Source organism: Otolemur garnettii, unplaced genomic scaffold (genome assembly GCF_000181295.1).
Source record: "Otolemur garnettii isolate 467f Iridium unplaced genomic scaffold, OtoGar3 scaffold00038, whole genome shotgun sequence".
Taxonomy (NCBI): Eukaryota; Metazoa; Chordata; class Mammalia; order Primates; family Galagidae; genus Otolemur; species Otolemur garnettii.
In genome coordinates, this window is record NW_003852433.1 from 4,182,527 (window position 1) to 4,201,178 (window position 18,652).

Sequence of the window (18,652 nt, forward strand, 5' to 3'; positions counted from 1 at the left end):
GCGGGTCCGGGCTGGGGATTCGAACCCGCCACCTTAGGTGTACGTGGCTGGCGCCTTAGCCGGTTGAGCTATAGGCGCCGAGCCTCTCTGGTCTCTTCTAATCTAGAACAGGCCTCTGCCCTTTTCTTCTTCTCTTGACTGCCTTTTTGTGAAAAGACCCGAGGCAGTTCCTTCAGTTTGTCTAATTGTTTCTTCATGATGAGTGCAGGTTAAATATGTCATCATCTGTGGGGGGATTCATAGCTTGCTGTAGCCTCCAACTCCTGGGCCCAAGAGATTCTTCTGCCTCAGCCTTCTAAGTAGCTGGGACTATAGGCATGTACCACCATGCCCAGCTAATTGTAGAGACAGTATTTCTCTGTTGCCCAGGGTGGGTGCCTTTTTTTTTTCTTTTTTTGAGACAGAGTCTTACTACATCACCCTTGGTATAATGCCATGGCATCACAGCTCACAGCAACCTCCAACTCTTAGGCTTAAGTGATTCTCTTCCCTTGGCCTCTTTACCCTTCCTACCCTAACAGGTGCCCACCACTACGCCTGTTTTTGTTGTTGTTACTGTTGTCATTGTTTAGCAGGCCCTGGTCAGGTTCAGACCCACCAGCCTTGGTGCATGTGGCCAGCGCCCTAACCACTGATCATGGGCGCCAAGCCAGGTGGGTGCCCTTTTATTATGCCTTGTTAGAAGGTTCATGATGCCAGCTTGTTCCCCTGTCCATGCTAGGAAGGGCTTCATAGAATTTTTTAAGGTTATCCATTTTTATTTTTTTATTTGTTTATTTTATTTATTTATTTTTGAGACCAAGTCTCATTGTGTCGCCCTTGGTAGACTGCTATGGCATCATAGCTCACAGCAACCTCTAACTCTTGTGCTTACGCAATTCTCTTGCCTCAGCCTCACAAGTAGCTGGAACTACAGGCGCCTGCCATAAGGTCCAGATATTTTTCTGTTGTTGTTGCAGTTGTCATTGTTCTTTAGCAGGCCCGGGCCAGGTTCGAACCCACCTGTCTCAGTGTATGTGGCTGATGCCCTAAGCACTGAGCTACAGGCGCCGAGCCAAGGTCATCCATTTTTAGATCCTTCTACTATAATACTTGAAGAGGGATTACTTTGGCATGCAGCCTGTGGTGACCCTGGGACCCCTCAGGCTCCATTAAGTGGCCTGCAGGTAGCCCAATCCCATGTGATGTGGACAAAACAGCTAGATCCCAAGGGACAGCCAAGTGGGCTGGCTCATTCATAATGGATGGGTTAGAAGACCTCTCAGCTGTTTCCTTGTTTTTGTGGGGAGCACATAAAGAGCATCTTAAAGGGATGAATTATAATTGTATGAATGCACATATCACATATCCCTTCACTTACCTGTACAGAGTGAAGGATGCCTAGAAAGACCTCCAGATTTGTCAGGGCTGGGGTAGTTCTATTTGCCATCCTCATGCTCTGTTGGAATTGAAATATGTACATTCCAGAAATAGCTTTGGTATATGGACTAGGAAAGAGTAGAGAATGAGGGAGTGTAAAATGCTGCAAGACCATAGACCCCATGCTGGGGAAGGAAAGAAGAGACACATGGCTGAGCCTTGGGCAGCAGCTGGCACTGCTTGGGGAGGGGGGAGCCCCAGAGATGGATGGGCTTAAAGGAGGGTCTTTGTGGGCCCACTGCCATAGCCCAGGGACCTAGGACCAGAGACATGGAGAAACACACCAAGGAGACTGGTGCTGATAAAAGGAGAAGGCTGAGCTGTGGGTAAGGCACCAGGATGTGCCAAAATACAGACCTGGCATAGTCTAAGCCCTGGGAGGGCTGAGTGCTATTTTCTAGGGAGGGAGCCCATAGTGAGAAGGGTCAGGGAAGAGGCGCTGGGCCTAAGTCTCAGATTTACTTGTGTTTCAAGCAGTTTCCCTGATGTGATACAACTCATTTTCTAGTTTCACTCACATAATGACAGTCTATGACTTAATGATGGTTTGACTCGTGACTTGTTGACTTTATAATGGTATGAAAATGAAGGTATTCAGTATGCTTCTTGGTTTGCAATGGGACTACATCTAGATAAGCCCACTGTACTTTTGACTTAACAATATTTTCAAGACACAATGGGTTTATCAGGACGTAACCCCTTTGAAAATCAAGCAGCATCTGTATATTCATTTTGGTACAAATGGAAATATTAGTAACTAGCCTGATATAACGAATAAAGTTAATTAGGATGAGGTTAATGTGGTAATTTATGGCAAGGCATGAAGGTAAAGAATATGAAGGGATCTGGCAGGAATTGTGCAGTGATTGGAGAGCAGCTAGTCTTGGATGACAAAGATTGGAGAATGGGTGGACCTGTGGCAGCTTCTGGAACAGGATCCGTGTCAGGCTGTGGGCAGCCACTCTCCCCCTGCAGTTGGATCTGCCTTCCACGGCAGGATTTTCAGTGGTGTAGGGAGAGAACAGCCAGCCATATCCAGTGGGACTTCCCAAGAGGTCTTTCAGGAGTTGCTTCCGCCTGCCTTACCCGCCTATCCTCTCTTGGTCATGTTCTGGCTGTTCATTGGTCCTGGGCTGTGGCAAATGGTGCAGGGCTGCAGGTGCATGTTCGGGGTGGGGCATGGGCCACCAACAGGCTTTGCAGGGCCCCCTCCCCAGCCCCCTTCACGGCTGCATCTGTCTCTTTCCTCCACAGGGGGAGGGGTTGCACCAACTACGCGAGGCTTTGAAGATTTTAGCTGAGAGGGTTTTAATCTTGGAAACAATGATTGGGCTCTATGGTGAGTAGAGACAGACAGACGGACAGACAGCCCAGCCCCTGCCTGCCAGCCTTCCCTAAGCCCTCCTGGGGTAGAACTGGCTTGAGCCAAGTCATGAGGCTGCAGAAGGTGCAGTGTGGCACCTTCTTGTGTCCCAGCCAAGTGTGGGGCTGAGAAGCCATGACCACTTGGCCTGCAATGACTCCTCCTCCACAGGTGGTCCCCTCCTCCACAGGTGGGGGGCCCACCGCTGTGGTCAGACCTCAGCCTCCAGGCATTGTGGGTAGTGTGGTTTCCAGGCCTGCAGGGAACCAGGGATGACAGATTTTGAGTTTGAAAAAAATTATAAGCAATGGACCCAAATTCCAGACCAACACGGGACTATGGGTGACAGCCAGACTCCCACAGTGCAGGGAATTGTGGGTAATGAAGTCGGAGCCCAGGCCCACAGGAAGATTATGGGTAAGGAAACCAGGCTTCCAGCTCTAGAAAAATCACAGGAAAGTCAGTCTCCAGGCCCTTAGGGCAGTAGACTGTGGAGATGGACTCCAGAAGTATAGGAAACTATAGGTAACAGAGCCCAGCTCAGGTCCCGGGGGGACCACCTGCTAGTTCTGACCCTCCTGCCCCATAAGCCCCCAGAAGCTCTCACAGGGCAGGCTTCCCTAGCCTCAAGTGTCTCCCTTGCAGTTCCCCCTTTGGTCCTCCTAACTTGCTCTACAGGCCAGAGAGAGCCAGACCGGCACCCCAGGCATTCACTGAGCAATCCCACACTTATCTGGTCACTTGAGGAGCCAGGCAAGGCCTGTCCCCACCTTAGATAGAGACTCACATCCACAGTCCTGCCCTGAAGCCAGCTAGCAGTGCCCTTCCGTCCTCCTCCCTTGGCTCCCCAGCCCAGCCCTTGGAGGCCAGACTCGCACTGTCTGCTCTTCTCGATCTCCCATCAGGCTCCTAGCTTACAGAGCTTCCTGCAGCAGCAGGCTCAGCTGGAGCTCCTGGCCAGACGAGTCACCCTGCTGGAAGCCATCATCTGGCCAGGTAATGGCAGGGCGGGTAGACAGGGACAGCCCCTTCCAGGAAAGGCCTGGGAAGGGCCCAGGCTTGCAGAAGGTGCCTTCTAATGCTTGCCCAGACCAATGAACATTCATTCTTCATCCTTCCATACATCCAGCAGATGGTGCCTGGCATAGAGAAGACTCTGGCGACTAGCTCTCAAGTGAATGAGTACCTACTCAAGGCCAGGCACCTTATTGGCACAGGATCCACCAAATAAGACAGATACAGCCCTGCCCTCCTGGAGCTTAGAAGGATAGGGAGCTGGGGAGAGCCCTGGCACTGGCAGTGAAACCCAAGGGGAGGTATCTCACAGTGGAGTGACTACAGACAGCCTTGAACATATAGAAATACTTCAGGACCAGGCCTGGGGGAGGTCAAAGGGGGTCTTAGGGATAGTTTCTTGGAGGTGATATCTAAGGGCAAGGATCTGGGGAGAGTAAACAGCATGGGCAAAGGCCAGGAGACCAGAAAGAACCTAGGGGCTGGAGAATCTGGCAGGGCCTAGATTGAGAAGGTGCTAGAAGGCAACCTGGGGCGGGGGCGGGTACAGGAGGTTAGACACCAGGTGAGCAATACCTGCCCCTGTGCCTGGTTCCTTGTGTTGAGGCTAAAGAGGTCTCATCCCATTAAACTGGAGCCTGTGGCTGGCCCTGGAGAAAGGACAGGTTTGGCTACCCTAGGGGCTGGCTCCATTCATCACCTACCTACCTGTCCCATTCACAGCTCATTGAGCAATCTGTGCACAGAGGCTTTGACATCATGTCCAACCTTGAATCTGTTTTACAGACAGAAATAGGTCCCAGGCAAGGATGGTCAAGGTCAGAGCCAAGCCTCCTTCATTCAGCAGGTTTCCAGGGAACATCTACTGAGTGCTAGGCCTGGTTGGTGCTGAGGCCCTTGAGACCAGATAGGTCCCTGCCTTGGGGAGCTGCCTCCTGAGTGGCAGGCAGTCCTCAGTATCTGTAGGCATAAGGCCTATGGGAGCACCAGAGGATATGAATGAGGAACAGTCACTTCTCACTGGGGGCTGGAGAAGACTCCTTGAAAAAGGAGACATTGGCATGGGGTTCTAGAAGACCCCTGTGAATGGGTCAGGTGAAGGAGTAGGAAGGACAGCTATGACAGAGTCTTGTATGAGCGGAGGCCTAGAGGTTGAAAAATGTGTAGGGTCCAAAAGCCCCTCCCACCATGCCCATGGCTTCTTTAACCTCTAGAAACATCAGCAACCATCTCCCAGACCTCCTCCCCTCTTACAGAGAGGACCAAGGACCAAGTCTTGGGCTTTCAGTACCTTTTTAGGTATGCCTTACCTCCTCTCCTAGGAGGATTGGGGCAGGAGCTAGACGGGACACATTTGGGCCACTGTGGCCCTGGATCTTTCCCTCCCTGCCTTCAGCTGGCTAGGTCTCTGACAGGATAGGGAGGAAGTGCCTGGTACCTGGTAAAGCTCATGCCCACTGTCAGTGGCCATGAACCTGGAAGAGCGGCCCCTTGATCTTGGGTTGAAGTCTGGAGGGAGAGATGCAGGAGGGGAGGAACAGAGATAGGACACTCCCAGTAGGCCCAGAATACACAACAGGTGCTAACTAAAAACCCAGATGGGGTTCACATTTAGGTTATAATCAATAATGAAGATAGTAATAACAGCTAACACATGTCTGGCCCACCTTGGCTGAGAGAGTTACATTGTTCGACTCCATTCCTTACAATAAGCACACCAGGTGGGCAAAACCATGCCCATTTTATAAATGAAGAAACAGAGGCTCAGAGGGCTCATATGACTCCCTTAGGGTCATAGGGAAAACAGAAAGGTCCACCCTAGGTCTCTCCTTTATTAAGTTCTGGCTCCTTTCACTCCATCAATAAAGGTTTGCTGCCACTGCCACTTAGCCAGACACTAAGTGGGATCTGAGGGCCCTGAAATTGATCATGTATAGCATCTCATAGCCAACACACAATGACCAGACATGCAGGAGTCTTAGGTCAAAGCCACACTCACCTTAGAGTCCCCATTGCCCAAAGTTATATGGTAGTGTTTAGTGCTCAGTAGAGGTTAGTGGCAGAGTCTGGAACCTCCTGAGACTTTTCCCCCAATGGGTAGCCTAGCCCAAGTGGGTCTGTTCCCTAGCTACAAAATGGGGATGATTCAGGGCATATCTCCACCCCCAAATGAGGAATAGATAAAAAGAACTATACTTTTTAATGGAGTCTTTGCTTATGTACTAAACACTTCATAAATACAATGGATCTGGTTACTCCACTTGACAAAGCAGAAACCAAATAGACACCTTGAGAGCTCTCACTGGATCTTGGGGCTAAGTCCTGGTGGGAGGCACTAAACCAGCCTGCAGACCCTCTCTCCTACAGCTCTGCTCCCAGAGAGCAGGGTGGATTATGCTGTCCTGCCATCCCCCAGAGGGCCAAGAGGAGGTGAGTACCCCACATGGACCCCCCCTAACACGCCCTTTCTCCTTCTTCCCTCCAGCAGAACCAGAGCTGGGGTCTGGGGCAGGCCCTGCTGGCACAGGGACCCCCAGCCTCCTTCGGGGCAAGAGGGGAGGACACACAGCCAACTACCGGATCGTGGCCCCTAGGAGCCGGAATGAGAGAGGCTGAGGGCGGTGGCGGCCCCTAGGGTGGATCAGGCCAGGCTTCCCGTCCTAGCCTGGACTCAGCCAGCTGCCTCCAGGGACCACCTGTCTGTATTTATTAACATCCTCAGGGTCCCTTCTGCCATCCAAGTCTTAAGGGTGGACAGGTCTTGATCCTGGCACCTCACATACATATGAGGCTGAGCAGAGACTAGGGCCCAAGCTACAGACAAGGTGAGGCCTGGGCCTCAGTTTCCCTGTGTGAAAAGAGATGATGTTATCCTTCAAGGTCAAAGTCTTCTTATCTTCTCATCAGCCATCTATGTACCCATCCCCAAAGACCCTAGGGAGTAGGGAGCCAGAAGCGAATGACCAGAAGGTACCTCCTTCCCTCTCTTCCCCAGCCAAACAGTGAGGAGTGCCCCTGCAACCTGCCTCATTTCCAATACTGGGTTCCCAACCCTGAGGTCATGCTGCCTCTCCTTGAGCTTGACTGGATTGTGGGGGGTCCTCACCTCATTTCTGCCCCCAGCCTCTCCCCAGTGTCCCAGGTAGGAGGGTGGGGACATGGAGAGGAAGGGGCCATTTGCTGCCATCAGCATGTGTGACAGATCAGGAGGTGGCTGTGTCCTGTCCAATAAAAGCCCTCACCTGATCTCACCCAGCCTGATCTCAATGTGTGCTCAGATGGGGGCAGCAGAAAAAGGCTGTCCAAGCCAAGGACAGGATGGGCGGAAATTAGCCAGAAACAAGCAGGGAACAATGCTCTGCGCTGGAAAGACAGCCTGGAGGAAGAGGCTGCACAGTGCAGGACAGGAACTGTGTCTCTGGACATCAAGGAGCAGCTCTCCACAACTGTTCATTCATTGTTCACTCATTCATTAATGCCAATACAGAGGAGTCAGACACAACTGCTGCCTCCAAAGAGGTCCAGGTTGAAAAACAAGTGGATTTTTATTCTAAATAGTACCAGGGCAGCAATGATCCAATCCTGCCCCCCAGAATGCCTCCATACCCCTGTGGCCCTCATACTACCCACCCACAGGCCAGACCTCATCACTCAAGGGCCTGGTGCTCCCACTCTCTGCCTAGGCTATGGGGGCCCAGGGCCCTCAGGGTGGGCAGGCCCACATTTTCCCTCAGTTACCAGGGCTTCTGTGCCCACCTGCCCCCCAACCAGCAGCGACACAGCACCCTCCACACGGCCTGTGGCTGCAAGTGCTACCACTGCCTGCTCCGTGGGGAAGCCCATGCGCTCCAGCTGCTGTAGCCTGTGAGGTGGGATTGGGAGGGCAAGGAGGGAGTGTCAAGGCCACCTCCAGCCCCCCGGCACCAGAGCACCCCATCCCTGCCCACCCCACCTTACCGCAAAGAGGAGACGGAGGACTTGGGGAGCCATAGTGGGCCCTGGGGCCCCTGGGCTGACCCATCAAGGAGTGAAGCCTGGATCCCCTCCTGTAGCATCTGCTCATCCAGGGATGCCCACATTGGAGTTCCTGGGGAGCAGTTCACTGCAGCCCAGGCCAGGCCCACCTCTGATGAGCCCTCCCAGGTCGGTTGTACAGGTCTCAGGCCTGGTGGGAGCAGGGCTAAGCCTTCACTTTGGGACCAGAGGCCAGGGGAGGCCACATAAGGAGGTCTGGGGGTGGGTGGCCTGGAGAAGCAGAAGAGAGCCTGAGTATGGCCCTGCCCAGCATCTACCACCTGGGCCAATGTCCCCAGTGTCATCCTCACCTCCCTCTGGCAGGATCAGTGACAGGCAGCTCAGCCAGGCTACCTGAGGTGGGAAAGAGCCTCAACGGCCAGCACACTGCCAGGGTCCGGCACAAGATGCCCTCCTGAAGCGCCTGCAGCCGCTGCTCTGAGAGGTCCAGCCACTGGAAGGCCCCAGTGGCATCTGTCTGCCCAGGGCAGGGCGGCCGGTCAAGGAAAAACAAAACCAGACAGAGGTAGACCCACACTGCATGCCAGCCCTGCTGTACCAAGCACGTGCTAGGCATTCCCTTGTGTCTCTTCACTACAGCCCAACAAGGAACAGCATCCTTCTGGTCAGCAGTGGAAAGCGCAGGGAGGAAAAGGGACCTGCCTGAAGCCACCAGAGGCACACCCAAATGTGCCTCACTCCAAAACCTGAGCTCATCCCTGCTTCCCCAACCCGTGATCCACTCTTCCCAGAGCTCTGTGTGCCTGCTGAGGACTGTGACTTCTCCCAAACCCCTTTTCACCTTCAGCCAGGCCAATGTGCTCCTTATTCAGACAGGCCTGGGCAGCTGGTGTCCCCAATCCAAGACAAACTCCTCCCTTGAAAGCCACAACTCTACGGGGTCAGCCTATTTTCATTGGCAGCGATGTTTCCTGACTGGTATTAAGCATCTTGGGAGCAAAAGTCTGTGTTTAAGCCACTTGCACTTCTGACCATTCATCACTGCCTTTCCCTTTCCAGAGGCAGGGATTCCCTGCCTGCCCCCAGCCCTGGCCTTTATGCCATCTGCCTACTCTTTTCACTTCAATGAACCACCTCCTCTTGCATGGAGGTCCAGGTGTATGCCACCTCAGTCCCACAAGGCTTCCCCAAAGCCCTTTAAATTGTAACTAGCACGTCCACCTGGCCATGAGTCCTTAGTCCCCAACCCAGAGCATGGCCCAAAGGAGAACTCAGAGGTGCTCCTGCAATGTGTGTGCATAGCATCCTGGCATTACTCAGATCTGACTCCACTGTCCCACTTCCTTCCCAGGCACTCATAGAAACCACATGTTCCAACAAGCCCTGGACTCAGGCAAAGGATACAGGCCAGGCCAGCAAAGAGGCCACAAAGAAGCTGCAGGAAGGGTGGCTCAGAGCTGAGCAGCGGGGTCAGGACAAGGAGCAGCCACGGCAGCAGCCATGATGGCAGCAGCCCATGGGGCTGTCTAGAGCAATGACCCTGCCCAGCCAACATGGCTAGGTGCACAGGCATGTATCCACAGCCACCAGCTGCACTGGATACCCCAAGGCCTGCCAGCAGTATAGCCAGCAGCCCAGTGGCCAGGGCAAGCAGGACGGAGGAGTGCAGGAACCGCAGTGTGCCCAGGTGGCACTCCTGTTGCCAACCCAAGGCAGGTAGAAGCAGCAGGCTCAGAAGCAGGCTTGGCAGGGCCGTGTGGCCCAGGGCATGGGTAAGCAGCCGGTGCACTAGGGGGCAGAAGGCACTTATATGTCAGGTTTGTGGCACCAACCTCTGAGGCTAGCCCAGGTGTGTCAAGCTGGGGGTTACACTCCAGTGCCACCTGTTCAGCCAGCCTCCCCCAGCAGCCAATCCACCCACCACTGGCACTTAATCATTGGAAGAGGGGACCGAGGGCTACCAAACACTGTGGCTACTCCCTTGCTGCATTAAAGAGAACAAGCCTGACCCACCACTCCATCTTCTCAATAGCAACCTAGTAGTGAGTGCTAGGCAGTCCCAGGCAGCAGGAAGGTGCTTCACTTACACCCTATTAAGAACGGGAGTTCTGATGAGAGTGCCTGCTCCAATCTTGAGCTATCCCATTCCCCCAAGCTGTGTGACCTTGGACAAATCACTCTGAGAGTCCTCTGGGTTCCTCAAATGTAAACTGGAGCTGTTGTTCTTATTGGGGAACAAGTGCTCAGCTAGGGTCACTCCTTGAACTCCCCAAACCTATTCCCCATCCTCATGCTTAGGTAAAAGTCTTAGGTCCTATTTCAAGGGAAAGCTGTCACAAAAGCTGTCAGAAAGGAATTCCTATCCACAGGTTCCCACACCACTTTGCTGGCCCCTCTGCTGGGTCCTCTGCCTTCTCTTGACTGTGGGTGAGCTGGGCATGCTCTCGTCTAAGGCCAACCTTCCCCAGGGCACTGGGCCTATCCCTGCTTGACCATAGCAGGGTACACACTGCTCCTACCAACTGGTCTCAGGCCTGACCGCAAGTTCCTGCCTCTTCCAAGGTCCATATGGCTGGTCCTTACCCTGCCAGGGGTCCAGCAGCAGCTCCGGTGCCAGGGTGAGGCTGGGGCCAGCACCCACCAGCCACAGGCTGCTCAGCAGTAGCATTAGGGCTGAAGAGGCAAGAGGCAGTGCTGGGGACAGGAGGCCAGGGGGACCCAGGGCACACATAGTTCAGTTGAGTGTGGTCAAGTGTGGTCCTCGGGCCAGGTGCTGGGGGTAAAGGAAAACATAACCAGTCATTAATGCAGTTTTTATCTGACACACACTCAACTACCTTACCAACAGCCCCATTTTACAGAGGTAGAAACGGGCTAGAAAGGCAGACTCAGCAGCCTGGCTGTAGCAGAGCTCAGACCCTAACCAGTGTGCTTACTAATCATTTTGTCTGTGTGAGGAAGAATAGGGGACAAGCATTAAGAGATGAGTCCTGATAGGCCCTGAAGTCTTGAGTTGGAGGCACAGGGCCACGGATATTGAAATGGGGCCATGGACTCCCACAAAGAGGGGCACAGCCCCTAGGACAAATTCAGGACCATCTCTAGCTCTTTTTTGTCTCCTTCTCTCCTCACGGGGCCAGTCAATGGACAAGCTGATTGGTGGGGAAGAGCAGAAGGGGTGGAGGAAGGGCAGCAGGTATCCCACACCCTGAACCATACTAAGAGATCTGTAACTGAGCCATTCCATTCCTCCCCAGCCCAGAGTACAGCCCGTTTGGGCCTATCGCCCTTTGTACTGGAAGGTTCCAGTATTCACTCTCTTTCTGCTACATGTCCCCAGGAAAGTTTCCCAACCTCTGAGCCTCTCCTTCCTCACCTGTAAAATGGGGATTAGAAAAATCTCTTCCTGGCCAGGTGCAGTATTAACGCCTCTAATCCCAGTGCTTTGGGAGGCCAAGGTAGGATTGCTTGAGGCCAGGAGTTCAAAACCAGCCTGGGCAACATAGCACCTTGCTGATCCCAGCTTTGACCCTCAAACACAGCCATTCCTTGTCCACAAAGTAAGGCTCTTTCTCCTCTGTGTTCCCCATTTGCTTTGAGTCTGTCCTCCAGACCCCACTGGAACTTTTTTCAACCCTGGTCAGGACTCTTTGTCCCAGGGCTCCCACTGGGCTGATTCATGGCAGGAAGCAGGATACCAGAGAAACAAGAAGGCTGCTTCATCTGTCCCTTGCCAAGGGTATCCTCTGTATCTACCAGTTTCCTGCAGGAAAAATGTGGAAAGCTCCCCTGTCCCTGCCTAAAATGTCCTTTCCTCCATCTCTCCAATGGGCAAACTCCTACTCACCCTATGAAGCCCATCCCAAATGTCTCCTTCCCCTCCTCTGGCCCCCACATCATGAATCTTATCCTATCTTATGAGCACAGGTTGGCCTGTCTCCCTAGACAACTGGGGGTAGCTCCTTTTAACTTATCCCCAAGCACCTCAGGGTTCTTCCAACACACAGCTGGTGCTTGATGTGTATTTACTGCAAGAAAGAGGTTAGGTTGGCTCTGCTCCTGCTGAGGTATTTGAGGGTGAGCCCTGCCCTTTGCTGGGCCTAGGCATCCACCTACCGGGCTGGGCTGAGATCCAAGAAGGTGGGCAGATGGCATCCCTGCCTGGAAGCAGCATCTAGGACCAAAGCAGCTACTGCAAGCGTCCTTGCAACCATTTCCCCTGAATCCAAGGTTCTTTAACAAGGATGAAGGACTTGGCCATGGACACTCAGAACTGGGACCTGAGCCCTCGGGACCTCAGTTTCTTCAACCTATAAAACGTGGCTATACACCATCAGGCCCTGCCTACCTTACTGGGAAGCCAGGACAGAACAGGAAGACAAGGACAAGGAAGACTCTTCCGGGTGGTGGGCAGAGTGAGGGTCCCAGGGTCTGCTTGGGTCGAAATCAGCTTTGTGACTTTGGAAAGGTACTCAATTTCCTTGACCCTCAGTTTCCCCTTCTGTAAAAACAAAGGTATTGGACACAGGAAGATTAAAAGGGCCTTCTCAACCTCGACCGTTACTGGGGCGAGGGGCGGGGGGAATGCGGGCAGGTCTCGGGGCCCGGAGCGGCGTTCGGGGCCTCCCACTTAGCCGGCCGGCCTCGGCCCCCTCCCACACCGGCCCCGGCCACGCGTCCGGGGTACTCACTGCGGAGCGCGCCCCCCACCCCGAAGGCCAGGCGGGAATCGCGACTAGGAGTCGGGACTTTATCTCCCGACCGCGACCCGGGAACCCCCGAACCTCTTCAGCTTACACCTAGATAAGTGACCACGGCCCTCTGGCCGGCGTGCCACCTCCACCCCACCCCACCCCCCCAACCCGCCGCCAGCCGATTAGTCAGCAGTTGTTTTAGGCCTGGGTCCCTTCCCCCAGCCCTTCCGCCAGTCTTCGTTTTCCTCCAGGGCAGACTCTTCAGAGACGGTCCCTAGAGCCAGCGGACTTAACCATTCCAAACCACCTAGCCTTGTGCAAAGAATCGCTCCGGCTTGATACAGAGATCCATTCCCCAATGCTCAGGCCTCTTAGTTGCTATTTTGGCCCGAATGTCGCGTTCGTCGCTCTTTAGAGAGGATTGGAAATAGAGCTGCAGACGTGAAGAACGAAAAAGCCACGGTTCATCCTTCCTTACCGCACCCCCGTGGCCTGGCCAGATGGTAGCGCCCGAGGTTGCGGGGTCTGCGCCTGCGCAGTGCGGCGCCTAGAGGGAAAGCGAGAGGGAGACGGACGTTGAGAGAACGAGGAGGAAGGAGAGAAAATGGCGTCCACGGGTAAGTGTGGTGGAACTGCGGTCGTGCTGGCGACAACCGGGACGCCCAAACTAGGGGCTGCTCATCTGTAGGGGTGGTGGGGACGAATGAGTGGAGTTGCCCAGAAGGGTTTGAGGTACCCGCCGCGGTTCGACGAGTTCGGGGACCCGCGTTCCTCTCCCCTCCCCCCACCGGGCGAGCCGATTCTGGAACCTTCCGGCGCGCGGGGGGCTTGCGGCGGTGGGGGCGCGTGGGCCCTGTTTTGGCCTCCATTGTGTGGCGGTCGTCGGGCCCCGCGCGGCAGGCAGCCCGCCACGTGGGCGGAGCCTGTGGCCTCCGCGGCCCCGCGTGAGGGGGTATCTGGCCGGGCTTTAGGCCAGTCCCCCCGAAACCGGCGGGAGAGCCCGGATGGCGGCTGGAGAAACCGCGGGCCTGCTGCCTCAGTGACGCTTCCTTCCAGGTGTTCAGGCATCTAGCCCTACCCCGAGGGCGACTCTTTTTCACTGAAAAAACCCGAGGGGAAAAAGCAAATAAACAAAAAGGACATCACGGATTTGCGAGCCGAGGGGCACCGGCCTATCAGCTGGAGCCCCGTCATCTTTACGGCCTGGTCGGCTGAGGCGTCCGGCACCGCCGAAATGCCTCCCTGGGCGGCGTCTAGCTCCAAGCCGGACTTTTAGCTTGAATGTGTGCACTCCCTGTAGGGCCCCCTAATTTACCGTCTCCTTGGGCTTCTCGGGTTTTATCGTTGTTAACCCCATCTCCTTTTTTCTTTAAAAAGTAATTACGTGGCTTCCCAGAGCCGTTTTTCTGCAAATGCCGAAGGACATCCGTTGTATAATAAGGCCAGCCTGGATCGAGAGACCAGAAATCTTTGCAGAAAGAAATTTCTGGTCTCTCTGACCTAGGAGGAACAAAAGGCCGGGCCGGCGTTTGAATTACGCTTAAGCACTCGTTTCGCACGTTTGTCCGCCCGCGTTAGGCCGGTAGGCTTGTTTATTTCGCGGACCGAGAGGAGAGGTAAAGAAGGCGAGTGGTGAATTTGAAAGAAAGCCCAGGTGGGGGCTCTAGAATGCGGGGGACAAGCGGTGTCCTTACTGCTGGAGTGTTGAAGAGCGTGGCCAACCGTCCCCCGCGGTTTGCGGTCCGCTGGGACTCTAACCCATCTGGGACTCTAACCCATCGTGGTTCGCAAGGTGGAGCATTTTTGCCTGCAAGGGGTGGGTGTTCTTAGGCCGCCTGGCTCCAGGCCTTAGAGACAGTGGGAGAAGATGCTAGGGAAGACAGCAAAAGATGTGGGTGGGTTCCTAGTTTTAATATGGAAAGAGTCCAGAATTAAGATTTTAAAACTTAACCTCAATTCTGTGGTTAGTAAACAGACGAGTGTTGGCTGTTCATGCCAGGATACCAAAGAGTGTGCCCCTGGAAATAACCAGTCTAAAGTATCTTGGTGGGAAATGGTTTACCAGGTGCCCCTTTCTAGCCTCTCCTCCCCCTGCTAAAGGCAAAACGTGCACGTTGAAGCTTTTGCGTGGCTGGACATGCCTTTTTTTCAGACAACTGTTCAACCTTTGTTTACGGGTAAACCCCATGTACAGTGTTAGAATTATAGACATAACATTTATTGGGGCTGGCTGGGGGATCTTTGAGGAGTGCTATCTGGACTTTAGCTTCCTTTCTTGCAAAATATGGGAGTTGGACTAGAGACCTTTTCAAAGCTTTTTGAGTCCTTTCTTGCAGCAAAGTATTTTGCCCATCCATGTAGTCTGAAGATCTAAATCTCTACAGCTTGGATAAAGTATCTAAGCTGCTACCTTGAATAATAGTAGATGTTTACCCCCATGTAGTATAGCTCATATAGAAAAACATCTAAAGTATATGTCCAGGCTCGGCACCTATAGCTCAACCGGCTAAGGCGCCAGCCACGTACACCTAAGGTGGCGGGTTCGAATCCCCAGCCCGGACCCGCCAAAACAACAACGACGGCTACAACCAAAAAATGGCCCGGCGTTGTGGCGGGCGCCTGTGGTCCCAGCTACTTGGGAGGCAGAGGCAGGAGACTCGCTTGAGCCCAGGAGTTGGAGGTTGCTGTGAGCTGTAATGCCACGGCACTCTGCCCAGGGGGACAGCTTGAGGCTCTGTCTCAAAAAAAAAAAAATTAAAAAAAAATAAAGTATATGTCCAGTTTAACAAAGAATTAAAATGCAAGCTCCCAAATAACCACTGTTCTGACCAAGAAATAGAATATTGTCAACACTCTAGAGCTCCCCCCCCATCACAGCTTTTTTTTTTTTTTTTTTTTTTACTTAATCTGTACTGGATTTCTAGTAAAATTTTCATTTGGCACATCGGCGATTAAAAAAACACATAGATCCTTAAATTATCTGACTAATTTGTATGTTAAAAGCTAGCATATTTGAGGCCATATAATATCTGCACTAAAAAGATAAATTCTTATGAAACAAGTTTGCTGCCTCCCTTAGCCCACCTGCAAAGGGCCAAATCCTCTGGTTTCACACTGATAGGTCGTTAGTTGTTCATATCAGCTTTGCCAGTTCTACCTTTTACATAACTGCTCTTGTGTAAAAGTCTTCTTGCAGACATTGAACTTACATGTCAGTGATTTGGGATCATTTCTCATTCAAAGATCTCAGCAATATATATGTACCTAGAAATATTTGGTTTCAGATGCTTCATTGTTGTGTTTATTTTGCTGATGTCACATGGAAAAAATGATTTGTATTTAATTTTTATATGCCACATAAAAAGTATGACTTGTAGTGTTAAATGCTTTAAGATTGTCCTGGAACAGATGAGTCTGTTCATTGTAGATAGCGTTTGGGCAGTTGATTTGATTGTGATGATTCAGAGTTCTGAGTTAAGAGGGTATTCACAAAGGAAAGAAAGCAGCCCAATGGAGTGTAAAGAGTTAGAAAAGCCAATTTAAAGAGGTGAATTCAGCAAAGTTCTGTTCAGGCCAGAGGATTGTGAGGCTAACTTTGGATTGCATGGAGTGGGGTAGATCTCCTCCATAAAGGGTTTGGCTTTTGGATGAAGAATTTTCTGATTGGAAAAGAAAGGACCCTTTTGTTCTGTCTTAATGCCAATACTAGTCTTCAAATATAAACAAGATACATATTCTCTTGGAGAGGAAAGAATTGAGCAGAATTTTTAGAAATAATGAACCATATTCATCATATAGTCTCAGTTCTGAGACACTTTTTTTGCAGTTTTTGGCCGGGGTCGGGTTTGAACCTGCCACCTCTGGTATATGTGGCCGGCACCCTACTCCTTTGAGCCACAGGCACCACCCTAGAAATGATTAACCATATTTTTTTAAAAAAAACTTAAACTTACTTAAAGGTAGTGTTTTGAAAACTTAACTATTTTTTCTATTTGTTTCCACTACTTGTAGGCATCTCAGTTGACCAGAGTTTCATAAATTGAATATGTAAAGGAAAATTATAGAAAGGTTTATTTGAAAAAGGAAAGAAAATTCTGGTACTTTTTTTTAAGAGTTTGAAGTCACTTTGAGTTTTTTTGATTTGTTTTGTTTTGTTTTGTTTGAGACAGAGTCTCAATTTTTTGCCCTCGATAGAGTGCTGTGGTGTCATACCTCACAGTAACCTCAAACTCTTGGGCTTAAGTGATCCTCTTGCCTCAGCTTTCCAAGTAGCTGGAACCACAGACACCCACCACAACACCTGGCTATTTTTGGAGGGGAGGTCTCACTCTTGCTTAGGTTGGTCTCGAACTCTTGAGCTCAAGCAATCATCTCGCTTCAGCCTCCCAGAGTGCTGGGATTATAGGCATGAGCCACCGAGCCCAGCTATCACTTTTGAGTTTTGAGAAATAGTGATGGTGTTACCTGAAACTGATTATTCCCAGAAAAAATAAGTCCTTTCTCTGTCATTTTCAGGATTCTGTCTTAACTGTCCCTTGCTAGGATTTATAATACATCTAGCTTTTGAATTATTGTGCAGATGTAACTCTGATAGTCAGCAAACCCATTGTTGTGGCTATTTTTGCCATTCTATTTCACTATCACTGTACTAGGGAATTAGGGTGGGCCTAACTTGCTAAAGTGAAGGGAGTAATAATATAACTAATTTTTGAAGAGAGCTAGCTACTAAAATAACCAGCTTGAGGTTAAACATAATATTGTTGCATGCCTATTTATGTGAAGGAGAAAACTTCCCCTAGCTCAAGGGTTACACACTGACCACATAGCTGAGGCTGGCGAGTTTGAACCCAGCCCAGGCCTGCTAAACAACGACAACTACAACAAAAAATAGCCGTGTATGTGGCCGGCACCTATAGTCCCAGCTACTTGAGAGGCTGAGGCAAGAGAATTGCTTTAGCCCAAGAGTTCGAGGTCACTGTGAACTGTGGTGCCACAGCACTCATAGCATAGCAAGACTGTCTCAAAAAAAAGAAAAAAAACTTCTGATCTCCTTAATGGGCCCTCTTCTCACTCTGAGATGATGATGTATTTGAAGTGACATTCTGCGGTTGAGGGGGGTTTGTGGTTGTGGGAACATGGAAATGTCCATGCCACATGACCAGGGTTTCACCTGACCTCATTAGCCAGCATCATATTCAAACTGTATAAAGTTAACTGGCTTAACTTACTTTTTTGGTTTGGTGTTGAAAGATCTGAGGGACTCATTTGGACCTGTGTTGGCCTTTAAGTCTCCTCTGAAATTTTTTTTTTTTTGAGACACTCTCACTATGTCAGTCTTGGTAGAGTGCTATGGCATCACAGCTCACAGCAACCTCAAGCTCTTAGGGTTGAGCAATTCTCTTGCCTCAGCCTCCTGAGTAGCTGGGGCTACAGGTGCCCGCCACATTTTTTTTTTTTTTTTTTTTTGTAGTTGTCGTTGTTTGGCCAGCCTGGGCCAAGTTTGAACTTGCCAGCCACAGTGTTTGTGGCCAGTGCCCTAGCTGAACTACAGGCACCGAGCCTCCTTTGAACATTTTATAGAATTCTTCTGCCACCTGAAATCCTTCCCTGCTTTTTTCCTTCTTGTCTCTGCTAACTTCACATTATTTTCTCTCCTTGTTTTGTTCTAGATTACAGTACCTACAGCCAAGCTGCAGCCCAGCAGGGGTAAGTCAGTCAGTATCGTGTCTGTGATCAAGGTTTTTAGACTATGGAGCCTCCTATAGTTGTAGAGAATGTAGTAATGGTATTTGAATGTTCAATGTTCAGTGTTTGCATTTAATTCTTTTGCAGCTACAGTGCTTACACCGCCCAGCCCACTCAAGGATATGCACAGACCACCCAGGTAATCTTTTATAAAATAATCTTATGTAGCTGCATCTCTAAACTAAAATGTTTTTATCAACTATTAAAATGATACACAAACTATATAATAGAAAAATGAAATAGTGTCTTGGCACAGCTCATGCCTGTAATCCTAGCAGGTGGAAGCAAGAGGATCCCTTCAGCTCAGGAGTTCAAGATCAGCCTAAACGGCTCATCGCCTATAGCTCAACCAGCTAAGGTGCTAGCCACGTACACCTAAGGTGGGGGGTTCGAATCCCCAGCCCGGACCCGCCAAACAACAATGACGGCTGCAACCAAAAAA

The 18,652-nt window shown here is 51.3% G+C and overlaps 3 protein-coding genes across 8 annotated transcripts in view; 2 read left to right on the forward strand and 1 right to left on the reverse strand.

The window, feature by feature from the left end:
• EMID1 (EMI domain containing 1) overlaps positions 1-7,047 on the forward strand; it is a 100,611-nt gene extending 93,564 nt beyond the window's left edge. Inside the window, exons 16-17 of the mRNA XM_023513236.1 lie at positions 3,688-3,778; positions 6,282-7,047. Of these exons, the coding sequence (XP_023369004.1) occupies positions 3,688-3,778; positions 6,282-6,412 (222 nt within the window). The 3' untranslated portion in view covers positions 6,413-7,047. The remainder of the gene's footprint in view (positions 1-3,687; positions 3,779-6,281) is intronic.
• A 271-nt stretch (positions 7,048-7,318) lies between these two features.
• RHBDD3 (rhomboid domain containing 3) lies at positions 7,319-12,662 on the reverse strand. 5 transcript variants are annotated; one of them, XM_023513263.1, is made up of 7 exons: positions 12,463-12,658; positions 12,120-12,272; positions 10,355-10,544; positions 9,176-9,559; positions 8,122-8,284; positions 7,754-8,041; positions 7,319-7,658 (listed from the first exon to the last, which is right to left on the reverse strand). In XM_023513263.1, exons 3-7 carry the CDS (start codon positions 10,500-10,502, stop codon positions 7,481-7,483), a joined length of 1,161 nt encoding a protein of 386 aa, XP_023369031.1. In that variant the 5' UTR covers positions 10,503-10,544; positions 12,120-12,272; positions 12,463-12,658; the 3' UTR covers positions 7,319-7,480. The 5 variants fall into 5 exon arrangements, with proteins under 5 accessions (XP_023369031.1, XP_023369034.1, XP_023369033.1 ...); XM_023513266.1 differs by having other exon boundaries at positions 7,754-7,883; positions 8,165-8,284; positions 12,120-12,662; XM_023513265.1 differs by having other exon boundaries at positions 8,165-8,288; positions 12,120-12,662.
• Positions 12,663-12,741: 79 nt separating this feature from the next.
• The window catches only part of EWSR1 (EWS RNA binding protein 1), a 39,226-nt gene continuing 33,315 nt past the window's right edge, over positions 12,742-18,652 (forward strand). Inside the window, exons 1-3 of one of the 2 annotated variants that reach the window (XM_012805238.2) lie at positions 12,742-13,082; positions 18,135-18,171; positions 18,298-18,349. In XM_012805238.2, coding sequence (XP_012660692.1) covers positions 13,070-13,082; positions 18,135-18,171; positions 18,298-18,349 — 102 coding nt within the window. In that variant the 5' untranslated portion in view covers positions 12,742-13,069. The remainder of the gene's footprint in view (positions 13,083-18,134; positions 18,172-18,297; positions 18,350-18,652) is intronic. The other variant, XM_003789850.3, reaches the window with a different exon arrangement.

Coding starts and splice junctions, on each gene's coding strand:
- RHBDD3 (XM_023513263.1), bottom strand. CDS start 10,502: ATGTGTGCCCTGGGTCCCCCTGGCCTCCTGTCCCCAGCACTGCCTCTT. Junction 9,560..10,354: donor GCTGCTGGACCCCTGGCAGG/GTAAGGACCAGC, acceptor TCTGCCCCCTAG/TGCACCGGCTGCTTACCCAT. Junction 8,285..9,175: donor CCTCTTTGCTGGCCTGGCCT/GTATCCTTTGCC, acceptor CTGGGCAGACAG/ATGCCACTGGGGCCTTCCAG.